Source organism: Anarhichas minor, unplaced genomic scaffold (assembly GCF_050575085.1).
Source record: "Anarhichas minor isolate MPS153535 unplaced genomic scaffold, ASM5057508v1 ptg000018l, whole genome shotgun sequence".
NCBI lineage: Eukaryota > Metazoa > Chordata > Actinopteri > Perciformes > Anarhichadidae > Anarhichas > Anarhichas minor.
Window position 1 is genome coordinate 13,277,701 of NW_027466464.1, and position 22,313 is coordinate 13,300,013.

Genomic DNA, 22,313 nt, shown 5'->3' on the forward strand with positions numbered 1-22,313 from the left:
AGCGCAGAACACCTGCTGCTCCTCGCAGAACACCTGCTGCTCCTCGCAGAACACCTGCTGCTCCTCGCAGGTCTTGTATTTAGCGGAGCGGTGTGTCCTTTAGTCTCTGAAGCCTCCAGCACCTGATATTTACTTTACACTCCCCCTGTTTTCAGGCACATGTCGAGGTCATGAACTCAGTGGTGCTTTAGGATGAGAGAGAGGAGGACAGCACACTGCAGTTATTGATAGAATATGAGAAAATGGGCCCCTGGGCACAGAAATGTAAAGGAACCCCACCTCACTACATAAGAACAAGAGCCACGAAGTTTTGGTCCTTTTGCATGTCGTTGAGACCTTTTTGCATCTCTGTTTGCATCCCTTTAAAGTCGTCTTGCATCACTTTGTAGTTGTTTTGCATCACTTTGTAGATGCATCTGGTTTTTGTCATTCTGTTCGTTTAATAATTCCTTCTGTATAACTTTATATAGCAGCATAAGATACACAAGTACGATGATAAAATACAACATAAATACACTATACTCTGCTTTAAATCTCCCCCCACCCCAAAAAAACACTTTTTTTGTATTTAAATGAAGCCTTTCATACACATGTCCCATACTGTTAATAATTAATTTCATGTGCATTATTTTATCCTCATGTTTCTCCAAATTAAAGCCTGAGGCTGCACGAACTTCCTCTACAGCTGCAGACATGCTGTGAGTGTACACAAGTACACTGAGTACTAACAGCTGTAGAATACTGCGTGTGTGTACAATGTATACCTGCAGATGTCTGAAGTGAATGTTTTTCTTTGGGTTTTTTTTACACTAAATCCATGTTTGTCCTCTTTGTGATTTTAGTGATTTGCAGGAAATGCAGAAAGTCTTCCAACATGAGTCAGACATTTGGCTTCAGGAGTCCGGGTTGTTGTAGACGCGCACGTGGCAGCAGCACATGCGTCTCTGATTATCTTCATCTGACGTTCTCACTTACATTCGTTCACTTCCACGCACGGATCCGTGCCTTGTGGTTCCGTAGCAGCGAGTCTAAACAGTTCAGACGTGTTTATTTACCGTGTTGGAGACGCTGCTGGGACGAGTTCAGCTTTCATTAGGACGGAAGACATGGAGCACTTATTGATGTGTCTGCACGTGATGTGGATGAGAGACTGGGATCACAGAGGACCCACCTATAGGAGCACACTCCTCGGTGGTTTAGTGCCTCCTCCCGCCTCTTTTTTGGTCATCTTGCGCCGTTTGCACAGAAAACCCGCAGTTGTCCGGCGAGCGGAGCGCAAATCGAAAGCTTTTTTTTCTCTAATTATCAAACGGGAGAAGGGGAATAACTACAGTTTGCGCCACTTTCGCACCGTTTCTCCAAACTCTCAATGGGACCCGAAGACTGAAGCCAGCCTACATCCCTTAACCCCGGGCCACCAGCCATGGAGTGTTGCTCATTTGGCTCGGAGCGCATGCTGTTCTCTGGATATTTACGCATCGCGTTGCTGTGGGTCGTGCAATTAGGAGCGTTCGCGCAACGTGGTAAGTGGAAAGCAAACTTGCTATGGCTTAAGTTATGGCTTAAAACAAAAGAAAAAACCTTATGATTTTCAAATAGTTCAGCTGCCATGAAGACACAAAACTACTTTTCATCTTCATGGTCAGGGACATGAAGTAGATGGAGATGTCTAAAGCAACCCAGAGTCTCCGCTTCAAATCGTTATTTCCTCAAATAAAAAGAAGACATTACCTGTTAGAAGCAGCAGGTCCTGCAGAGCTGCATGACTTGGCCCGTGAGGCTGCATTCCTGTCACTCAGCAGCTCCAGAGGTTAGATGGACCTTCAGAGAGAAGAGATGAGAGCAAGTCAGGCAGAGGACAAAGGTAACATTACTGAGACAGAAGAAAAACTCAAAGGTGCTTCAGCTGAATGAAACTCAATGTTTGTAAAATCTTAACTTTGAAAAGTAAAAGTTTCTTAACTCATGCAGCAGTGTTTTGTGCTCGTGACCAGGGAATCTTTTTGGGATGATTTGATAATGCAACAAAGAAGTTGCTAAAAAGGGGAGATGAAGTTCTCTTTTTAAAATATTATTCACATTGAACTCGATTTATTAGGAATTACGAAAGAAAAAGTGCGGTAAAAACAACATGAAAGGAAATAACGCAACATCAGTTCTCATAAACATGCAGCATGTCATCGAAACATAAACATAATCCAGTAAAATCATCTCCCATCATGCCTTTCTCTGGCTGATAACCTTTGTTTGACTTGAACATAAAGCTGCTGTCTCGGTCAGTCAAACATGCCACCCTGTCTTCCATCTTGCTCATGTCTTTGTCTCCGGTCTTTGTCTCCAGCGACACATCAAAGCTCTGCGGTCGTAAACTTTGAGGCAGGCGATCGTAAAAGGAAACTCTGTGGGTCCTCGCACAGCTTTGCTACAAGAAAGACATTTGTGTTCCAAAATAAAGTCTACTGACACTCCTGTACCTCCGGGGGACACATTTCAAACAGTTTGGGTGTGAGATCTTTTAGTGTTGGTCAATCAGCCGCGAGCATGTTGGATATTCCAATGTCTTACAGTTTTATCTCTTTTTCCTCTTGTGCAGAGTTTAGTTTGAGACATTTTACTGCTTTTCCACCTCGTCAAGAATACAAAGAAAAGTTATGAAGCCGTCAGGAGCTTCATCCTAAAATCTTTAGTGATCGTGCTTTAAAAATCCTCCAAACCCTCCTAAGTACGAGCGTGTTAAGTGTTTCCTAACTGCTTTGATAATTAGTGATAATGAGTCAGTCTGACTGTTTGTTTCCGTGGTGAGTGACAGGCCGTCTGGGGGTTAAAGACCCGTGGCCTCAGTTGTGTTAACGCCACGCTCTTTCAAATTAATCTTATTTCCTGAGAACCTGCAGAAGTCCCTGCACATCTGGGCTGCTGAGGGCCTCCCTCCCAGTGGGGACCCCCCCCCTCCTGGGGGCCGCTTCATTAGGTCACCGCCCCCTCCCCTTCGGCTCTGTAAGCTCATTAAGCCGCCAAGTGGAACAGTTTAGCCAGCAGCCAAAGCCTCGCCGATTGTCCTCCTGCCTGGAAAACCTGGATGTTTGGACAACCTGTGACCCGGAGTCTCATCGGTGGAGCTTCCAGACGAGGCGAACACGCAGACATGAGGCGACGTAAACAAGAGATTTTGCTTTCAAGGGGCCTGTCAACGTGAAGACCAGCCTGTAAGACCTTGTTTGGGTTTGGGATCACCAGCAGTAACTCTGCCCAGTCCATTCAAGGCTTTGACGGTCTCAAAACACCCTAAATACCCCGACTGTTTGTTTTCCCCGATGTGGCTTTGCTCAGCCGCCACAATCAAACTCAAACAGGGGAAAGTAGAAAGAGCAGCCCGCTTGTTTTTTTGTTTCGCTTTGTTAAGAAAAGCCTCCGTTGACGACTTTGACCCTTTTCACTTGACAGATGTGGAGCTTTTGAGTGTGCTAGTGTGGAAAACTACATGTTCTGCTCAAATAAATTCAGCCTGCAGCTGCAGAGGCCAGTCATGTGCCATTGGCTTGATCGTCCTTTCCCGGGGGGGCGAGTTTAGAGAGGCGAGAGGCTCACAGGAATGTCTGTTATTCTTAGCAATTTAGATAACCTTCGGGGGTGAAATGATCCTTTCTGCTCATCTCCTCAATGCCCACCGACAGTTTTAAGAAGCAAATGTGCAAACACTTCTTGTCATGTCGTCTGATAATAGAGTTCCTTGTGAACAAATCACTAATGTATGACATTAGTATATAGAAACTCAAAATGTAGCTTGTTAAAATAGGCTCAATTACAACCTTTATCCGGGCACTCAAGAGCACAGCTGTGCTAGACCTTATGTCGAAGGTTTAGGACGATCTGTTGGTAGTATTGCGTCCCTTTTTAATGGTAATCTGTCTCTTTGTAGACAGGTGGTGTCTCTGCGTGGTTGTATTCTGCATCTCTTGGTTGTCTTTCTGTCTTGTTTTGGTCATTTCATGTCTCGTGGTAGTTCTGTGTCTCTCTTTTTGGGTATTGTCATCAATTTGTATCAGTTTGTGATTTTCCAACAGCAGGATTGAGCAGCTGAGTGGTTTTGTTTTCCCAAGGATCCATTTTGAAGGTGCAGGAAAGTTGACCATAAAAAAAGATTGTTTTGTCAAATTACGAATCCCAAGGCCAAGAATAAAGGTCCACACCCTTCATATGAAGCCTTTTGCCTCCAGTGTACTGAGAGAGAAAACTCAGTTAAGCCGAGGACAGTCTGACTCAGTCCTGCCGTTTGTGATAAAGATAGACGAAACGTCGTGGGAAACAAAAGTCTAAGATAAGACATGACTCCAGGGTAAACCTGCTGAGGTTCTCCAGTTTTCATTTCCTCTTCATTAAACTACATCCAGAAAGATGTTTTTTAACCAACTTAAACACACATAACATCTGCTAAATCAGTGTGTAATTCCCACCATCCTTGCTCTCAGCTCCGGAGTGTTACCCGGGAGGTCATCGGACTTTGCGTAATCCCTATCGCAGCGTCGACTTCGACTCCACGGAGATCCAGGACACGGCCATCCAGGACCTGATCTGTGACCACTCGCTGTCTCCGGGCTGGTACAGATTCAGGATCAACAACAAGCCGGCGGAGATGCCGACCACCTGTGTTGAGGTAAGAGGCCAAAAATGGCAGATGAGCTCTGCCAAAGAAGTCGTTCACATAAAACCACCTGCCTGCACTAACATCACCCAGCAGGTCGGGTTAATAAGCACCTTCAGCTCAGGTGGAGAGTTTAATGACCCCCTCGCTGCAGGTAATGACTGTTTCTGTTGACCCCCCCCCCCTGCAGATGAACCGCTGTGGTACACAAGCTCCGGTGTGGCTCTCTCTGAAGGACTCCCCCCTGCCGCGGCCCGGCGAGGTCCGCCAGCTCTCTGCCTGCGCCACCTGGCAGTTCTTCCACGGCAGCACCAAGGACTGCTGCCTCTTCCGCATCCCCATCACGGTGCGGAACTGCGGCGAGTTCCTGGTCTACCGGCTGCAGCCCACACAGGGGTGCATGGGATACTGCGCTAAAGGTAAACATGCTGAGAGGGTCCACGAGTCCACTCCAGGAGAGTCTGAGCTGGCCTTAACATGTTCTCAAAGTGCTTTGTGCCATTAGGAACCACTTCCTGACGTTTTAGTTTTGAGGCCGATAACTATATTTAGAATTGAGATTTTTTTAAAGCTGATAACGATATACCGGCCAATGTTCGTGCACCTTAATAATGAGAAAAACATCTGATGTTTCAGTTACTCCAGATGTGGGACCCAAACTCTGCCCGCCAGGCGAGGTAGAAGTCAACGGCCGATGCAAAGGTGAGAGTCTGAGAATGTTGGCTTCTGCTTAAACCACAGATTCTCTTTTGATCTTACTGTAGTATGAAGAATTTTATATTTCATTGACTGGAGAGTTGTACCGTTAAGTTAGCTTCCAGCTCTAAGCAGATAATAATACATAATAATGCCAAATTTCTTTTAAATCAAAGCTAATTTTTCAATAGAAATGCAATAATTTATTCATAATTATGCGTTTTTTTGCAAATAACTTCGATAGATGAGAATAACAAAGAATAACATTTAGAATTTTTGATGGTTTACACCGACTTACGATACGCAAAATCAGAAAAAATGGTCTAATTTATTGGAGAAGCAAGTTTTACCGTATTTTAAAGTGCTACACAAATAAAATAAAATGTATTAAGTCAAATTCTCATCAGGGTTGTTTCGGGTAACTGCTGTCCGGGTTTTCAGCTGCCGTCCCGTCCTTGCCGTCCCGGCCCGTTATCACCCCGGAGCTCATCGGCCACAGTGTCCACCTGAGGTGCTCTTTCATCCCGCCGCCGTGGAACCAGCCACTGGGCTTCCAGGTGGTCTGGGCCAGACACATCGGCCAAAGCATGAAGGCTGAGATCAGGCAGGAATCCACACTGAATTCCTTCTCTGTGGTGGAGATGGATGGCGTCCACTTCAGGCTCGGAGAAACGGTAATTCCTGCCAGACCGCGCTGAGAGTTTTCTGGGAGCACGTGTGTGTGTGTGTGTGTGAGAGAGGGTTTGACCCCTGAAAGTGGGGAACGAAAGCTGCGGATCATGCTGACCTCTTTCTGCCTGGGTTCATCCTTAAAGGCAACGGCAGAGAGGCGTGTGTCATATCCAGTTAGAAGGAAAGAGGAGGGTGGGTAAGTTAAATCAGTTGCAGGCTGTGAAAGCCTCGCTCCACATGCTTCACATTTAATCTGTGAGTTCTGGGGTCAGTTATGTGAACACGGACAAATGCACACACACACAATAAAGCTGCTTCTTTACACTGTTTTCTTCGACAACTTGCACAACAGAGTTGCTATTTTCTTCTAAACTTAACGGCACAGATTCTGGGGTTTAATGCCAACATGTTCAGTTCCAGTTCCCTGCCTTCAGACGGGAAGATTTGGGAGGTTGGAGCGTCGGCTCTTCTGCAAGAAGACAAAGCACAGAAAAGGCAAAGCAGACTCATGGTGGCGTTTGAATACAGACTTCAGAGCAGTTACTGCAAGTCCTTTGAGGTCTGCTTCGTGCGTCAAGACCATAAGTCATATTTAGATCAGACCAGGAAACTCAACCTACAAGAGAAAATGGAGTGATCGCTCATGAAACGAGGAACAAATCGGAATCAGTCGTTTGCTTGCTCCTTAGTTTCTCTCTTACAGCTGAATTTCTTTTCTGCATTGGGCGTAATAGTTGTTATAATTAAACGTCTGCTTTGTTATAATTAAACGTCTGCTGCACAGCCTCAGAAGCCAGAGGCTGCCGACGGCTCTCGTTTCCTGGAGAAATTATCTCTTGCCAGGAAACATTAAGTTATTCGATTTCCAACGTGATGCTGTGTGAAAGCGAGGCGATGCCCCTCGATACAGCTGTGGACCATTGTGCTCGTCGTCCATGTTTGGGTTGTGTTAGTCGTGTTGCAGAGGGCTGGGCTCGCTCACGGAGCCTTTCTTTAGCACATGTTGATGTCACAGCTGAGTTGGGTCAAGGGTCAGATTCATTTTTCTTCTCAAACCATGAGAGTGAGTTAAATGTTAGTGGCGAAATGCTTTGATACTTTTTCAGTTTATTTAAATGTTTAAATCTATTTTGAGTTTCACAACACAACCCTGATAGAGGGATTAAAACTCTACTGTAACTTTTATCTTTAACTTCTCTTACGTGTTATTTTATGGATTAACGGTGATGTCTTTCTTGCAGTTCTCCTGCAGCGTGTCAACTTTCAGAGCCAACTCCAGCCACAGCAGGTCTCCTCCAAAAGAAAGCGAGGGTTTCTACGCTGGACTGAAGGTAAACATCTGTGTTATGTTTCTACTCCGATCCAAACCAACGCATTTGAGAGTCACTGTAGAAAAAGCCAGGTCAAACTCACCAAAGCCTCTTTGTTCCGTCTTTGTCTTCAGTTTTCTCCAGACTCGCTCCACATAGCAGAGAACAGCAAAGAGCACGAGGTGACCGTGCACAGCACAGTGCCCATCCCCTGCTACGGCGCCGACCACGGTCGCCAGTGTGGAGTCCCTCTGGCTCTGAGTGTCCACGAGCCAGGTCAGACCTGCAGGAAAACAGGAAGAGTGTTTGAGTTAACTGCAAGCTAAACATCTTGTTGAGTTGTTTGGAGACAAAATCTAAATGTTGGCAACAGGATGAGCCTGCAGCAACCACCACAGCTGACCTTGTTAGCCTTAAAATCCCTTTATTCGTATAATTATTTGTAAATTTGTTCAGAAAACTCTGCACACTTGTCTTGTGGTTCCTCATCTGTTGTGCTCCGACTTGCCCCGTACATCATCACATGAAAGCCAGCTCAGGAAGACATAACGGTTCTGCAGGCAGCTGTGTGCTATCCGTTAACACTAACTCACTGCTGTGTTGACATCCACAGACGGTCTTGAACACGAGGCCCCAAATGTGGCGCTGTCCGCCTGCCAGGTAGAGCTCCAGCCCAACGCCTGTAGAGAAGGCAGCTGTGGCCGGGCAGCAGTTTTCATCACCGCTGTCACAGACTTTACGCGGGATGGGAATCGCCCGAGTCTGATCGGCGTTTTGCCCGGACCCAGCGCACCGCGACTCTGGAGAAGCTACGTCCCGACGTCTCTGAAAGTGAGTCAACATGAGTTTCCTTCCACGTTCAAAGATGATTCAAAGATTCTCCGTGGAGTGAGAGTATGTAATTATCATCTAGATCACATTTATGGTGATTCAAAGTATTTTTTATATAAAACCACAATGCAGACGTTCCAGGGATTAGTGAAAATTTGTAGCCAAAGCTCTTCAGTGGCCCTTATGGTCCTGTGGTATGCAAACTGCATATTACTTGGTCCTTACAGGGGTTCCTGGACTCCTTGAGGATGCCCAAGGGGTCTTTGAGGAGGTTCCAGTGGCCCCTTGGGTATTCCAGGAATCCTAGAGGGAATTTCTTAAGAGGGCACCAAAACTAAATGAAGAAAACAGCAGAGTCATATAATTATCCAAGTATTACTTTAATGAGAAAGGAGGCTGTAATTACAGGTCGCTCTGTGAAACTGTTTATGTATACACACAGTTATGCAGTGCTTTATGAAGATGGAGGGGTAAGGGGGGGTTGTGTGCCTGTTTGATGGGTTGACATCATGTTTAAAGAGCGCTGCTCTGCGTAGCCGTTACTTGCATCCACACAAGCTGTAGCATTACGCAAGACATGATGTCAGCCCTCCAGACAGCGCGTCTCTGAAGGGAGTTTTCCCATCTGTGTTTGGTGAAAACATCAAAGCCCAAGGTCAGAGGGTCACAGGGTGGAGCACCCCCCCCACCTCATCTTTGCTCTCCTAACCTCCCCCCAGGTCACGGTCCAGGACGTTCCTACTTCCATCTGCTACTCTCTGACTGACCCACATGTCATTACTCTGGACGGCAGGTAATTTACCTCTTGAATTGGTTATTCGCAGGCGTTAAAGAGAAGTTAAAGTTTGGCCCGGTAAAACATCTGTACGTCCTTCTGTGCAGGCGTTATGAAAACCACCAGACTGGCACCTTTGTCCTCTACCGGAGCCTCGTCAGGGAGTTTGAGGTCCACTCTCGCCAGTGGGACTGCGGCAGCCGTCACTACGCCGTCGCCTGCAACTGCGGCGTTGCGGCTCGAGAGGGGAACGATCTCGCCGTCTTTGACATGTGCAACGGCCAGCCGCAGGAGACGAGGCCGCAGCTCACCCTGAGGACCCTCGGCGACAGGGAGGGCAGTCGAGTCAGGGTGCTGGAGTCCCACCAGGGGAAGAAGGTCACCGTAGGTATCCCAACATTTTGACACTGGTGCAGATTCATTTGGAAAATCTTTACACGCTATTTTGCTTCCCGGGAAACATCATCGGCTGTGTTCATGCTTGAACCGTCAAGAATTGAATCAAGAATGCGCAGCTCTTTCAGTTTAAATGTTTGCTTTTTCTTGCATGAGGAGATTATTGTTAATGACGCTGTTGGATGTGACTCTCCTCTCGTAGTTGATCTTTCCCTCCGGGGCCTTTGTTAGGGCCGATGTTGGCGATTGGGGGATGAGCCTGTCCGTACGGGTGCCCAGCGTTGACTACAGCAACACGCAAGGCCTCTGCGGCACCTTCGACCACAACGGCAACAACGACTTCCACGGCTCGGACGGGGGCTCCTATGGCCCCGATGACCTGCATCGCTTCATAGAGGACTGGAGGTCAGTCTGGGACAAATACAAATGATTGTTATTCAACTTTAGCTTTGTTAGGACCTGATTTGGCTGATATGGGAGATTCTACACAGAGCTGTTTCTTTCTTTCTTTGCGTGTGGGCTAGGATTGCTCCCGGCGAAAGTTTGTTTGACAGGACACCTCCCGGGACGATTGAAGAGGTCAGGAGGCCTTTCTGTCAGTGCCAGAAAGGATACAGCGCATCTCATCACGCCGGCAGAGCGATGAGGAACTTGTACAATCCGTCCGCCCACTCCAACTGCATAGCACACGATAATGTGGATTACACATCTGTGTTTCCCTCTATGGACACAACAGTGGAATACATCGAGAGTCCGGAGACGGAGGCGAGCATCCTGGATATGTCCGCCTTTAACGCTCATCCTCTGGAGAGGAGACACCTTCGGTTTCACGCCGAGCACCATCAAAGCGATGATTTTGAACTGGACGGTGAGTTCAGGGAGGATCTTCTGCTTTCCACTGGCAGGCCGAGGAGACAGGTGTCATTTGGATTCGAGCCCGTCTTCGCTGCTCAGAGCCTCAGCCAGGCGGATCTGGAGAACTTTGCCTACTTCTTCCCTGAGGATCACCTGGCGGAAGCCCGGCCGGAGGTGCAACCACAGTGGCCAACGCCGAGCGGCCTGACCTCAGCCAAAGCTCTCGAGGTGTGCCAGATGGCTTTGGCCAACTCCACTGTTGGTGCAGTGTGCCGGGGGCTGCTGGGACGCCGCCTGGAAGAGGCAGTGGATCTCTGCATTCTGGACCTGCAGCTCAAAGACGACCTGGGCTGGGAGGAGGCACTGCTGCCCTACCTGGAGAATGAGTGTGAGAGGAGGCTGTTGGAAAACCGGACCCAGAGAGCCTTGGAGGTGGCCGGTCCTCCGGGAACGGCCAGGGAGGTGGTGACAGCTCTGCGATGCCCCAATTTTTGCAACGGTAACGGAAAGTGTACAGAATGGGGCTGCCAGTGCTTTCCCAGCCACAGCTTCTACGACTGCAGCCTCGCCATCAGTGAGTATCCGGAGACGGTTGCTCCAATCCTTAATGGGTTTAGCAGGTTGATTATTATGTTTTTACTGTGCAGACTTCTGCAGAAAAAAAGCATTTCTCTGCTGATGTCTCTGCTGAACTAATGTTCTCTTTTTCCATTGATCAATAATCTCTCCTCTGACAGGCCAGCCAGTAGAGCTGACAGATTTGGAGAACAGTGGACTGTGTGACATCCGAGCCGTCAACTGTCGCAGCGTTCGAGTCTTCGGCCTCGGCTTCATCGACTCTCCCGACCTCAGCTGCTATGCCAACAGACTGAAGGTGAGGAAAAGCTAAGGTCAAAAGGTTTCTTTTTCCCAAAAAATATTTCCTCTGAGTTGTGTTGATCTGCCTCCACAGTACATGAACGGAGTTTGGGTTCAAGGGGAGAAACAGAGAACCAAAGCCACCTTCCTCAGCTCCAAAGCTCTAGACTGTGCTGTTCCATCTCTGAGCAACACAGCCGTCAACACAGAGGACTTCATGATGGACGACAAACCATACGCACGCTGGGAGATTAAAGTAACGTCTCTCGTTTGTTGGTTGTTAGCTGTTTTGTTTTAAGCCCCCCCCCCCCCCATGTCAGCTCCTCTCTTTCCTGTTGCAGGTCACCAATGATGGCTCCCAGTACAGCCAGGCCATGGTGCTGACCATCTACGATGGCGTTTGCCAGGTCTGCGAGGCATCGCGCTCAGGACTCTGTAAGTTAAAGGTAACTCGCATACAAAAAGAAATACGCGTTTTTCCTCCTCCACACTGACGGCTCCAAACAACATTAGATTAATCACTGTGCCTCGAGTAAAAACTGTTAAAAACTAACAAATTGTTAGTAGGTAAGTCAGATCTTTCACCAACCTTTTTTAGGGAGGAAAGTCGTCATTCACATGACAATTCAACACAGGAAAACTTGGACTCTGGTGTTTCAGACTCTAGATTTAGGAGACAGATGTGATTCAGTGGGTTTTTATATGTTATGAATAACTAAACCAGAGACAGTGTGGTTTCCGTTGCTCCAAACACGCAGCAGCTGGCTCTTTAAAAGCCCAACAAAGGTGCAGAGGTTCTTGTTGTTTATGGGAAAGGACGCAGAACAACATGTAACCTTGCAAACAAACCTGGAGTGAACACATGCCACTGCAGATAGACACCAAGAGATATTTCTTGCCAAACTCAACTAAATTGAAGTAGCTTGAGCAGCGATGATGTGTATCTAAAGGTGGATTTCCTGTTATGTACCTGGCATCTCCAAAGAAAAAATAGGTTTTACAATTTCTGGAAGCTGCATCAACATGTCAGCATTTTAAAAGATTGTAAATATGACAAACCTTTGTCTGTGGTTGCCAGGAGAGGACGTGTAACATCGACGGGATGTGTTTTGCAGAGGGAGTCTCCAGTCCCAGCAGCCCTTGCCTCCTCTGCGACCCGGAAACCTCCAAATTCAGCTGGTCTGTGAATCAAGGTACAAACAACTTATCTTAAAAATAAAAAACTTTTTTCCCCCCCAATACATCATCAAAATTACCAGAGATAATCTGCTTGGACACGGTCAACATTTCAGTCACATATATCAGGCAAAAAGCAGACATCGTCATGAACAAAGTACACACAAATGGCCATAAATATGTGGACAATGTATTCCTACTCCACAATCCTTCAATTGAAGATATTCTACAAGATTCCTGCTCCTAAAAAAACATGTTGAGCAATCATCAATAAGTAGATTCTGTAATGACAAATAAGACCAGATGCATTTGTTTTTATTTTGTCCACACGTTGCAAGTTCATGGACCAATACCCAAAATTGGCCACTCAGCATTTATTTAATATTTACACCTTTAAACTTTATGTTTGGGGTCCTGGTAAGTAAACATCCAAAACTCTTTTGGTAAAGTTTTATTGTCATGTTTATGTTTATTCTTTGCCTGTGTTGAGTAAAGATAATACAATTCTTAATGCTCCACCAGCAGTGATTATGTTTTAGACAACATTGTTCCTCCAGGACGTGTTTTCGACTCAGCTTGCAGCCCACTAATGATGACTAACAGGAAGAACAGTATTTATCTTTCTGTTACCGCTTTGGTCATGTTTGTCCCCATTAGCGGATCAAAGGAGCGGAGGTTTAGGTTTCCCAGCATGCCCTGACCTGTCGCTTAACCAGCCTGAGACGAGGGGGGGGGGGGGGGGGGGAATCACACGGTTGATCACCACAGCTACACAGACTGACACTCAACAAACCCATCAGTTGGAATAGTGTAATACTGCATCCAGCCTTCAGGCCTGAGTTTACTCAGTGCGTTGAAATGGTTCCTCTTGATTTGATTTATCTTGAAACATTATTATTAACGCCAGACATGTTTCTAGACGGTTAGGAATTCAGTGATAGCAATAATCGTATTAATCAGTTTCTTATCATTTGACCGTCATGCTGAGCAGGTGTTTCCTGGGATTATTTCATTCTTTTAAACATCTGTTTGGAGGGAGTGATCTCAGTAGGTGGATGATACATGATCTCACTGAGAAGAGAAAGAGGAGCTGGAAACGTGTGTTTACAATGATCCTTCCAGGGGGAACGTTTTTAGCCAAACCGAGCTCTCTTGTAAGAGTTCATTTGAGGACAGGAACCAAAACACAAAGACTTGTAGACGTAACGGTAAATAAGAATAACTGACAAAAGAGCTAGTTGTGTTGTTGGTGAGTTGCGAACACTCACTTAAGTTTCTTCAGAGTTTCCTCCTCCGTCTTCAGTCAACGAGCCGCCGGCCTTCCACCAGCCTCAAAGCGACCTGCGGACATTCGGCGGGGAGAACTTTGTCTTCCAGTTTGCGGCATCGGACCCCGAGGGCTCGGCCCTCCTCTTCCAGCTGGAAGAGGGGCCGAGGGGGGCCTTCCTCTCCCCTGCCGGCCTCCTTATCTGGAGGGTCCCGTCGCTTCCTGAGGAGGAGGGACGTCAGACTTTTCGCTTCACGCTGTCAGACGAGTGCAACGCCCAGAGCTCCTTCACTGTGGAGGTAGAGTTGGAGAGATATAACTTATTTATTGAACCTGTATTTAGCCAGGATGGTCCCCCTCTGTAGTACTTTTGGTATAAGTGGCTAACAACTGTCTCGGTGCTTAGTAACTCTCTAGAAGTGTCCAATACTGATTGTTAGATATTATTTTAATAAAAACAGGACCTACCTGAGCCGTCTCTCTGTTCCACCTGTAATACAGATGGACGTGGTGACGTGTGGGTGTCAGAACGGAGGGACGTGTGTGACGGACGTTCATTTCCCTGCTGGAAGCGGGAAGCACCTGTGCGTATGTCCCGAGGGGAAGCAGGGCGACCTCTGCGACCAGGATGTGGACGAATGCCGGTCAGCTCCGTGCGCAGCCGGCAACTGCATCACCACCGCCGGCAGGTACAGATGCGAGTGTCCTGCGGGGTTGAAAGGTGAGATGTTAGTAAAAGTCGTTAAAAGTGGCATCACATGTTTGAAGAGGATCAGTTTATGATCGTGGAAACATCTTACCGTGTGTTCGGCAGGTGTCACATGCCTGGACGATGTCAACGAGTGTGAGAGGAAGCCGTGTTTCCAAGGAGTCCCGTGCTTCAACAGCTTTGGCTCCTACAGCTGCGGCTCGTGCACCAAAGGCATGCTGGGAAATGGGACAATATGCACAGGTAAGAATGAGCATGAAGAGAATACGTTTCAGGTGTTTAAAAGGACAGCAGCTAAAACAAATTCACCGTTAAACAGCAGCAGTTGTGTGCATAAAAAAAGAATGTACTGTATCCTGTCAAAGTACCCTTGAGCAAGGCATTGAATCATTACATGTTTTAAAAGATATTCAGTTACAGGTTTGCAAAATCATCTGTTGGCTAAAGAGCATAGTTTGATCGTTAGATGTTAATAAAATGAGAACTGAACAGATGCATTTTTAAATAAGTGAGATATTTCACTCAGTTTTAACGAACATTTTTCTTAATAAATTGCAAAAAACGTTATTTAAAACTACTGATAATCATTTTTACATAAGATTTTAAAGTGCACACATACGAGACCCGTTATACATGATGACATAGCTCAGACCCTCAAACCTGGATCTCATCAGCCGGCGTAACATGAGTTCATCAGATGCTGCTGTTCTTTGAAATGCTGCAACCATTCTGAAGTCGTTCTAAGGTCTTGCAAAATGTAAAAAGTAAAATCTTTTTCTATGGGACAATTTGCATGCAAATATTTCAAGTGGTTGTACAATCACTTTGGATAAGAGCATCTGCTAACTGTCCAGAACGTGACGGTGCATTTGTTCATCGCGGGGTTAAAGTACTTGTGTTGAATGGAAACCAGATGGCAGCTGATACGCTTTGAATTGAGGTCACTGCTTACTGTTGAGTTAATGCTTTGAAAACACTGCCGCTGTGGGAGAAACGCTGCTTCCAGCTCATGTTTGTGTACATGCATGTGTACGGATGACAGTTAACTCATCACTAATAGTTGTAATGGTATTTATAAAGCTGAACACCTCCCAGCAGCTAAGAATCTGTGGAGATGTCAAGTTGTTGTCCTTTGAGTAAATCAGAGGTGTATGTTGCAAGACATTACCGTCCTTAAAAAAGCAAAGCATTCGGCATAAATTCCTGTCAGTGATGTATTGTTTGTCTTTTTTAGTAGACTCATGAGGACAGATCCTTGGATGTTCTCATCCCCTTTTGTTTAACTGCTTACTCATCAGTCCTCTGATCTTCTGCAGACTTTGGTTTGACTCATTTCACCTCCTTTGTTCAGTTCAGCGCAAAAGATGCATAACTTCATGTGTCCGTTCAGGGTGAGAACAGAAGTCAACTCAGCTCTGAAAAAGTTGAGATGAGGAAAGTCGAGTCACAAGATGTCGGAGAAGTGGATTCAAAAGTCTCGTGATGATGTAATCTGTAAACTTAAACAAGAAATGTTGGCCGAGCGAACGCAGGACGAATCAGAGTCAGGTTTGCTTGACTTGCTGCAAATCACTGAGTGCTTCCTGCTCCGCTCGTGGCTTGTAAATGTGTTAATACGCTGTGACTGGCGCTCATGCCTCGTTGAGATCTTTACACAAACTCGTTCCAAAGTCTGGTCTCTTGCTGAGCGTCTGTCTTTCTAAGAGAACAACCTTTTGACCCTTCCAGGCTACAGTATATTCGTCAATCCTTTGCTGTTGGTTCATTGCAATGTGGACGGGGGAAGTAGTTCCAGAGCATCAGATAAAGTGTTTATTTGGCAGTACGAAATATAATCTGTTCTTCTTCATACAGCAGTCGTCCCCGTCTCTACCACATCTGCTCCTCGTACCACAGTCTACAAGACACCACATGTTCTGCTGCAACCACCCGAAATAAAGACAGACACTTTCCGGAAGACCTCAAGTGGCTCACCGCAGACAAGGGCTGAGGCGGGGAAGACCATTCCAAGGACTGACCCAAACTGGTCCCGAAGTAAGACCACCGCTCTGAGACGCATTCCAGGGATGAGCCTGGACCCAGCGTTCACTAAGGCGGAAAGTAACATAAGCATCACGGCAGGTACACCAATCGTTTCCCAAATAAAGACTGATGCTTTGAGAGAAAGCCAAGGAATTAAACTCAACCCATCCACCACCAACGCAGACACTTTCAAGAACATCTCAGGAGTTGGCAACACTATTGCAAAGACATCCACTCCCGCCCAGCCGTCAGGAAGTGGCAGACCAGCTTCAGGTACGGCTTCCAACAATGTCTACCAATTAAAAAAGTTAATGGTTCGTAGTGGACTCTACTGAGCTAACTTAACGGCATTTAAAAACTTACTAAAGGATGCTTAGGAGGACCTATTAGGGCCGTTGATCCAGCTCATATAGAGCACTGACCACAGTTTGTGTCTCTCAGGATCTGGTCCGTCTCCGGCTGTGAATGTGTCGGCTACGTGTGCCAGCAGGCCTTGCTTCCCCGGCGTTCAATGCATCAACCGCAGGCCGCCACATGTCGGATACGTCTGCGCCCGTTGCCCGCCCGGCCTTTACGGCAACGGACGCGTCTGCATGAAGAACGCCAAGGAAGGTAACGTCCGTCTGAACATTTCATTTAGCAAATAGACCTGCAGCTCTGACTCTTACTTGTGACATCTCTATTGGACTAATAATAACAGAATGCAAGCATGGATATCAACATACAGGATTAAATACAAAGGATCCAGATGAAAACATCTGTCAGTAATGGGAAATCCCTCCAAACATCGTGGGCTACTGTCATTTAGTTCTGGTTCCCCTGATGTTTTATGTGGTTGTTTGGTTGGAATGAATGTCATTTATTGCAGCTGATGAATCACTTTAAGTGGTTGGAGACTGCCTGGATGTAATAACCACATTTTGGTGCTTTGATTCAGGGATCAGCTCCCGGCCGCAAAGTTTGAACAGGAGAAGTTATTTTCTAACAAGGGGAGCGGGGGGGAGGGGTCCTGATACTGATACTCCTTTACTGTGGTCCTGAACCCTGCTGTCTTTCCTCAGCATCCAATCACCTTCCTCAGCAGCAGACGCTCGGCAAGACCATCCGATCCCCGCAGGGAAGCAGCAGCAAAGTCTCTCAGCTCCACTTGCCCAACCTGCCCAGCAGGCACGGCATCAAACACCTGTCCTGGGCTGTCACCAGAGAGAACCGAGACAACGCGCCACGCCAGGTTCCCACTTCAGGGAGGGGCGGCGGGACCGGGAGGAGAGAGGCGATCACTGTCTCCAGAGATGTCCCTAGAACGTCGATCGGTGCCCTCCATGTCACTGCAAACACCCACAACACCCGCCACAGTACCAACCTCAGGACGTACAGCAGATCTAGCACGGCTATCTCCAGGGCATTTTTTCCTCATGTGACGTCCTCTAAGGTGAGTTTTGGTGCCGTGCGTCGTCTTGATCTGTAGACATGAACGTCCTTCATTCTGTGATCATCTCCCAGCAGTCTGAAGCAGCATTCACTGGTGCCACACCTGCGAAGGTAACGCCGCCTGCTCCTCACCTATCCACTCAGTCTGGCAAAGGGACGCAGACCAAACAGACCCCCCAGTCTAAGCTCAACCACCTGTTGTCCACCCACGCCAAACCCTGGACCCCTCCGAGACCTGCCTTCCCTCTTACAGCGGCCCTCACCGCTCTGTCGTACTCGCTCCCTGAGTCAGAGTTCTCCGCTGATGGAGATGAGGCCGAGCCTGGATATGAAGAACCGGAGACGGTCCCTGCATTGACCTTCACAACTTCGAGCAAGACGGCGTACAGCTCCCCGCTACAAAGAGCTACCTCCATCCAGGCAGCGGTGAGGAGCGGCACGACGGCGGACAAACACGCGACGACCTGCGCCGACCGGCCGTGTTTTCCCGGTGTCCCCTGTGAACCAACCACGGACGAGGGTTTCCACTGTGGGCGGTGTCCCGTAGGATACACTGGAGATGGACGAGCATGCAGAGGTACGGCTCCGTGTGCCTTCATCCCTCGTTTAATGATAAGAAAACATTAACTTTAAGGTAAACATCTGTCTGTTTATCCAGCTGTTTGCAGGCATATGTGTGGTAGGAACATGGAGTGTGCTGCGCCCAACACGTGCCGCTGCAAACCAGGCTACACCGGATTCGACTGTCAGACAGGTAAACAAATAAGTGGCTTACATAAATTATTATAGCCGTTTATGTATTCTTATATCGTTTGTTTGTGACCCACATTTTCTCAGCAATCTGTGAGCCGGACTGTATGAACGGGGGCGTTTGCGTTGCTCCGGGTGTGTGTCACTGTCTCCGAGGGTTTCATGGAGAAACCTGTCAGGAAGGTAAAGCGGTAGTGTCTCCGAGCACCAGAGTCCCTTTAGAAAACACCTCATTTTACTGCAGCAGGGTCTGACAGTCTGCCCTGCTCGTTTACTGATGGAGGTCAAAAAGAGGAATCAGTTTTAAACTGAGACCGTTTCATAACCAGTTAAAGTTCCACATAGTAGCTTTAATCCAGTTACAAATGTCTGGTTTTTACCATCAGTAAATACGTCTCCAATAACATCACATATGAATAGTCTTGATTTTCTTAAATTTGTTCATTGATATTACGAATGAACTGTAATAAATGACATAACTAATTAAAATGCCTCTCTGCAGCTCTGTGCAGGTCCCCATGTGAAAACGGAGGCAGCTGTGTGGGACTGCAGACGTGTTCGTGTCCTTATGGGTTTGTCGGACCTCGATGTGAGACCAGTGAGTTCACAGTTACTTCATTTTCTTTGCTTTAAAAAACAAAAAGGCGATTTCTGTTACCAGTATGTGATGGATGTTGTTTTCGTCGTAGTGGTGTGCAGCCGTCACTGTCACAACGGAGGCCAGTGTGCGTCTCCAGACGAGTGCATGTGTCTTACAGGCTGGAGCGGACCGTCCTGTGAGACAGGTGGGTGTGTGTTTGTGTGTGTCTTAGTGTGTGTGTGTGTGTGTGTGTGTCCTCACCTCTGTAACGCTGACACCGTCGTCTCCCCCCTGCAGCTCTCTGCTCTCCCATCTGCCTCAACGGAGGTTCGTGCACTCGGCCGAACATCTGCGAGTGTCCTCACGGTTTCTACGGCGCACAGTGTCAGAATGGTACGACTTCAGCCATCAATGAGTCAATAAGCAGCTCAAGCATTCATGGAGTTAATTTGAGAGGTTGTCTCGTGGTTGATTTTAATATTTTCTTTATTCTTTTTCCTCCAGCCGTCTGCAGTCCTCCCTGTAAGAACGGCGGTCTGTGCATAAGGAACAACGTCTGCTCCTGTCTGCAGGGATACACCGGGAGGAGATGCGAGAAAAGTCAGTCTTTCTTCCTCCTCATCGTCACTTGTTTGACTAATTTATTTCCTTCTCTCACCACCGGTGCATCCTCTTATTTCTCCATCCTTCCTCACATCTTATCCTCTTCTTACTTTGCCATCATGATGTCCTTTAACCTTCCATCTCTTTATCTTTCTTTTATCAATAAGCTGAATTTGCAACATGTGATGTTGTTCTCTCTCTGTCTCTCTGCAGGTGTGTGTGAGCCCATGTGTATGAACGGCGGCAGGTGTGTCGGCCCAGATGTGTGCGATTGTCCGTCGGGTTGGCGAGGAAACAGATGTGATAGACGTAAGTGCCGTGACGCGGGAATCACGTCCCGTACAGATGTTCTTACATTTACAACACACTCCTCTTCCAGGTCTAACCTGTTAGCTCCCATGATGCATCAGTGCAAATGTCTGACGGCCTTTCCCCCCGTGTCATCCACATCAAAACCTGTTTTAGCACAAAGTTGTCCAGAAACTATCCAGCCAACAAACACACAAACTCATAAGTTGAGGTAAAAAAAAAAAACTAGAAAGATTAATCATAAGATCACCCAGCAGTGAAACTAATAATGAAAACATACAGACAGTTAAATAAAACAGAGAAAAACAGCAAATCAGCTGTAATTAGAGAATATTTGCTTGATAACTACGTCACTTTACTGTAAAACTCACCAAACTGAAGCAGGAACAGTCTGCTACACAAAGTTTCTGCTGACAGACGCTTCCCACAAAGACGCCTCCCGTGTGGAAAATGTGAAAACAGTTTCAGACATCAGAGGAGATGGATTAAGAGTTATCTGTTGAAGCTGTGTGTCCTCAGCCCCTCCTCTCCTCCTGTGGCTCATCTAGAGGGGCTGTCCTCTATCAGGAGGCAACTGTACACCTCCACGGTGTTCCACAGCATTTGGTTTCCTTTCTACCTCTTTTGTTGTTGTTACTTCCTGTTTTACGGCTTCTCCAACGTGATTAAAATCAAACCAGCCGCTGAGCAGATCATTCAAAAAGACTGAAAAACAGAGGAACTGAAGTATTCATGCCTTACAGAAGGGAACTAGACATGTTTCATGTGTTTTTAGGAATAAAATGCCCGCTGCACATTAAGTCCTGAAGTCTGGACATTAAAAATGACACCTGTTAAAGTATAATTTCATCTTTAAACTGACCGGTTATTCTCCCTGTTTTATCTTGAAGAAAAACGTTTCTCTCATCAGAGACCTTATATAGTTAAATATCCACAGTGTGTGCGGCTTTACAAGGCCAGGTAATGCTTTTGCCCTAAAGTCTCCGAGCAGTCAAGTCCAAGTCCTCGAGTGCAGCTCTAACGTGTTGATCCGTGTGTCGCCTCGCAGCCAGCTGCCTGCAGCAGTGTCTGAACGGAGGGGAGTGTGTGGGAGCCAACACCTGCCACTGCCCGCCGGGCTGGCACGGCACGCTGTGTCAGATCCGTGAGTGTCCCGACGAAACGAGAAAATGACGCGCTTCACGAATATCCCGCTGTTTTCCAAACTGAACGGAGACGTTTGTCTCTTGACCGTGTCTGTCTTTGTGTCACTCCTCAGCTCACTGTGAACACAAGTGTCTGTACGGCAGCCGATGTGTCCGACCAAACGTCTGCGCCTGTCGGAGCGGATCTCTTTGCTCCAGAAGGGTAAGAAGGACTGATTATTTTAGTGTTTAGGACTTTTCAATGACTTCTAATCTCTTAAACTCAAAAGACAAGTACAGCCTGGAAATGTTTCTGGGTTTTAAGTCTTCTAGTTTTCACTTGTTAGAAGTGACATCGAGGTCTGAAAATCTTTTAACGTGCTGAAATTGAGCCTCAAGGACTCCATAATATCCTCCTTTTTGTCATGAAAGTCAAAGAAGGAAACTACTTCTCTTTGCTACATTTGTTCTTGTTGATTTTCAGTGTGGATCTGTGTTTTCAGCTCCCTATTGGCCGAGGTTGAGACCCCCTCACAACCAAACAGACACCAAAGAGTCAGAGTTAAAGCAGCATCGATGCATCCTCCAGATGCAACGCAGCCATCAGAGCAGAGCGCCGTCACAAAGGAAAGGTTCTCTCCACCGGGAAACAAACCACAGTCTCTGTGCACTCAGCAAAACAACTCAAAGCAGCGGGAGTTTAGGTTTCTACAGCTTGATAGCATGCAAAGGAATATTTAACAGCAGTTATACAACTGCACTTACTTCTGGACAAACTACTATTTATTTGTTCTCTGCTAAGCATCTGCAGTAATCTGGCTTCTTGAGTGCATATTTATGCAGAAACACTACAATACTGCCTCGGTTTCCCCCTGCTTCCAGTCTTTGTGCTAAGCTAGGCTAATGAGACAGTGACTTGTTGTTGTAGAGCTACACATTCTGCAGACAGGAAATCATTTCACAACATTATAAAAGTCTGTAACACTATACTTCTTATTGTATACATGAAACATAAAGTTATTGATCAGGACGTTACAAGCAGCTATTATTATTGGGGAACATTTTTAAATGCTACGACACAAACCCAAACCTCTGTATGAGTATTTATTTATTTGGTTGTTTTATATTGTCGCATATTTCTTGGTGTATATATCTTAATCACTGTATTATCTGTTCTTTCTCATTAAGGCATTGTTTATTGGTTGTTTTGTAAGAAAACAAATAAATATCCTTTAAAGGTTTTCATTTCTTCAGGTGTCTTTTTAGCTAAAGTACTAATAATCTGCCAGCATTGGTTGGAAAACGTT

General features: G+C 46.6%; 1 protein-coding gene across 1 annotated transcript; it reads left to right on the forward strand.

Annotated features, from left to right (window-relative positions):
* The first annotated feature begins 1,157 nt into the window (after positions 1 to 1,157).
* Positions 1,158 to 21,676, forward strand: LOC142952916 (von Willebrand factor D and EGF domain-containing protein). Its single transcript, XM_076094945.1, has 33 exons — positions 1,158 to 1,523; positions 4,470 to 4,654; positions 4,833 to 5,061; positions 5,279 to 5,344; positions 5,780 to 6,012; positions 7,252 to 7,341; positions 7,455 to 7,596; positions 7,934 to 8,151; positions 8,871 to 8,944; positions 9,034 to 9,310; positions 9,525 to 9,727; positions 9,847 to 10,751; positions 10,915 to 11,051; positions 11,130 to 11,291; positions 11,377 to 11,481; positions 12,114 to 12,228; positions 13,515 to 13,777; positions 13,980 to 14,199; positions 14,293 to 14,430; positions 16,042 to 16,482; positions 16,651 to 16,821; positions 17,271 to 17,641; positions 17,713 to 18,217; positions 18,299 to 18,394; positions 18,478 to 18,573; positions 18,893 to 18,988; positions 19,080 to 19,175; positions 19,268 to 19,363; positions 19,475 to 19,570; positions 19,787 to 19,882; positions 20,931 to 21,026; positions 21,141 to 21,229; positions 21,510 to 21,676. The coding sequence occupies exons 1-33, from the start codon at positions 1,424 to 1,426 to the stop codon at positions 21,528 to 21,530; spliced, it is 6,228 nt and encodes a 2,075-aa protein (XP_075951060.1). The 5' UTR covers positions 1,158 to 1,423; the 3' UTR covers positions 21,531 to 21,676.
* Positions 21,677 to 22,313: the final 637 nt, after the last annotated feature.

Bases quoted from the DNA above. Each gene is read 5' to 3' on its own strand.
- LOC142952916 (XM_076094945.1), top strand. From the start codon at position 1,424: ATGGAGTGTTGCTCATTTGGCTCGGAGCGCATGCTGTTCTCTGGATAT. The intron at 7,597-7,933 runs GTCAGACCTGCA...TGACATCCACAG, and splicing joins TCTGAGTGTCCACGAGCCAG to ACGGTCTTGAACACGAGGCC. The intron at 11,052-11,129 runs GTGAGGAAAAGC...CTGCCTCCACAG, and splicing joins GCTATGCCAACAGACTGAAG to TACATGAACGGAGTTTGGGT.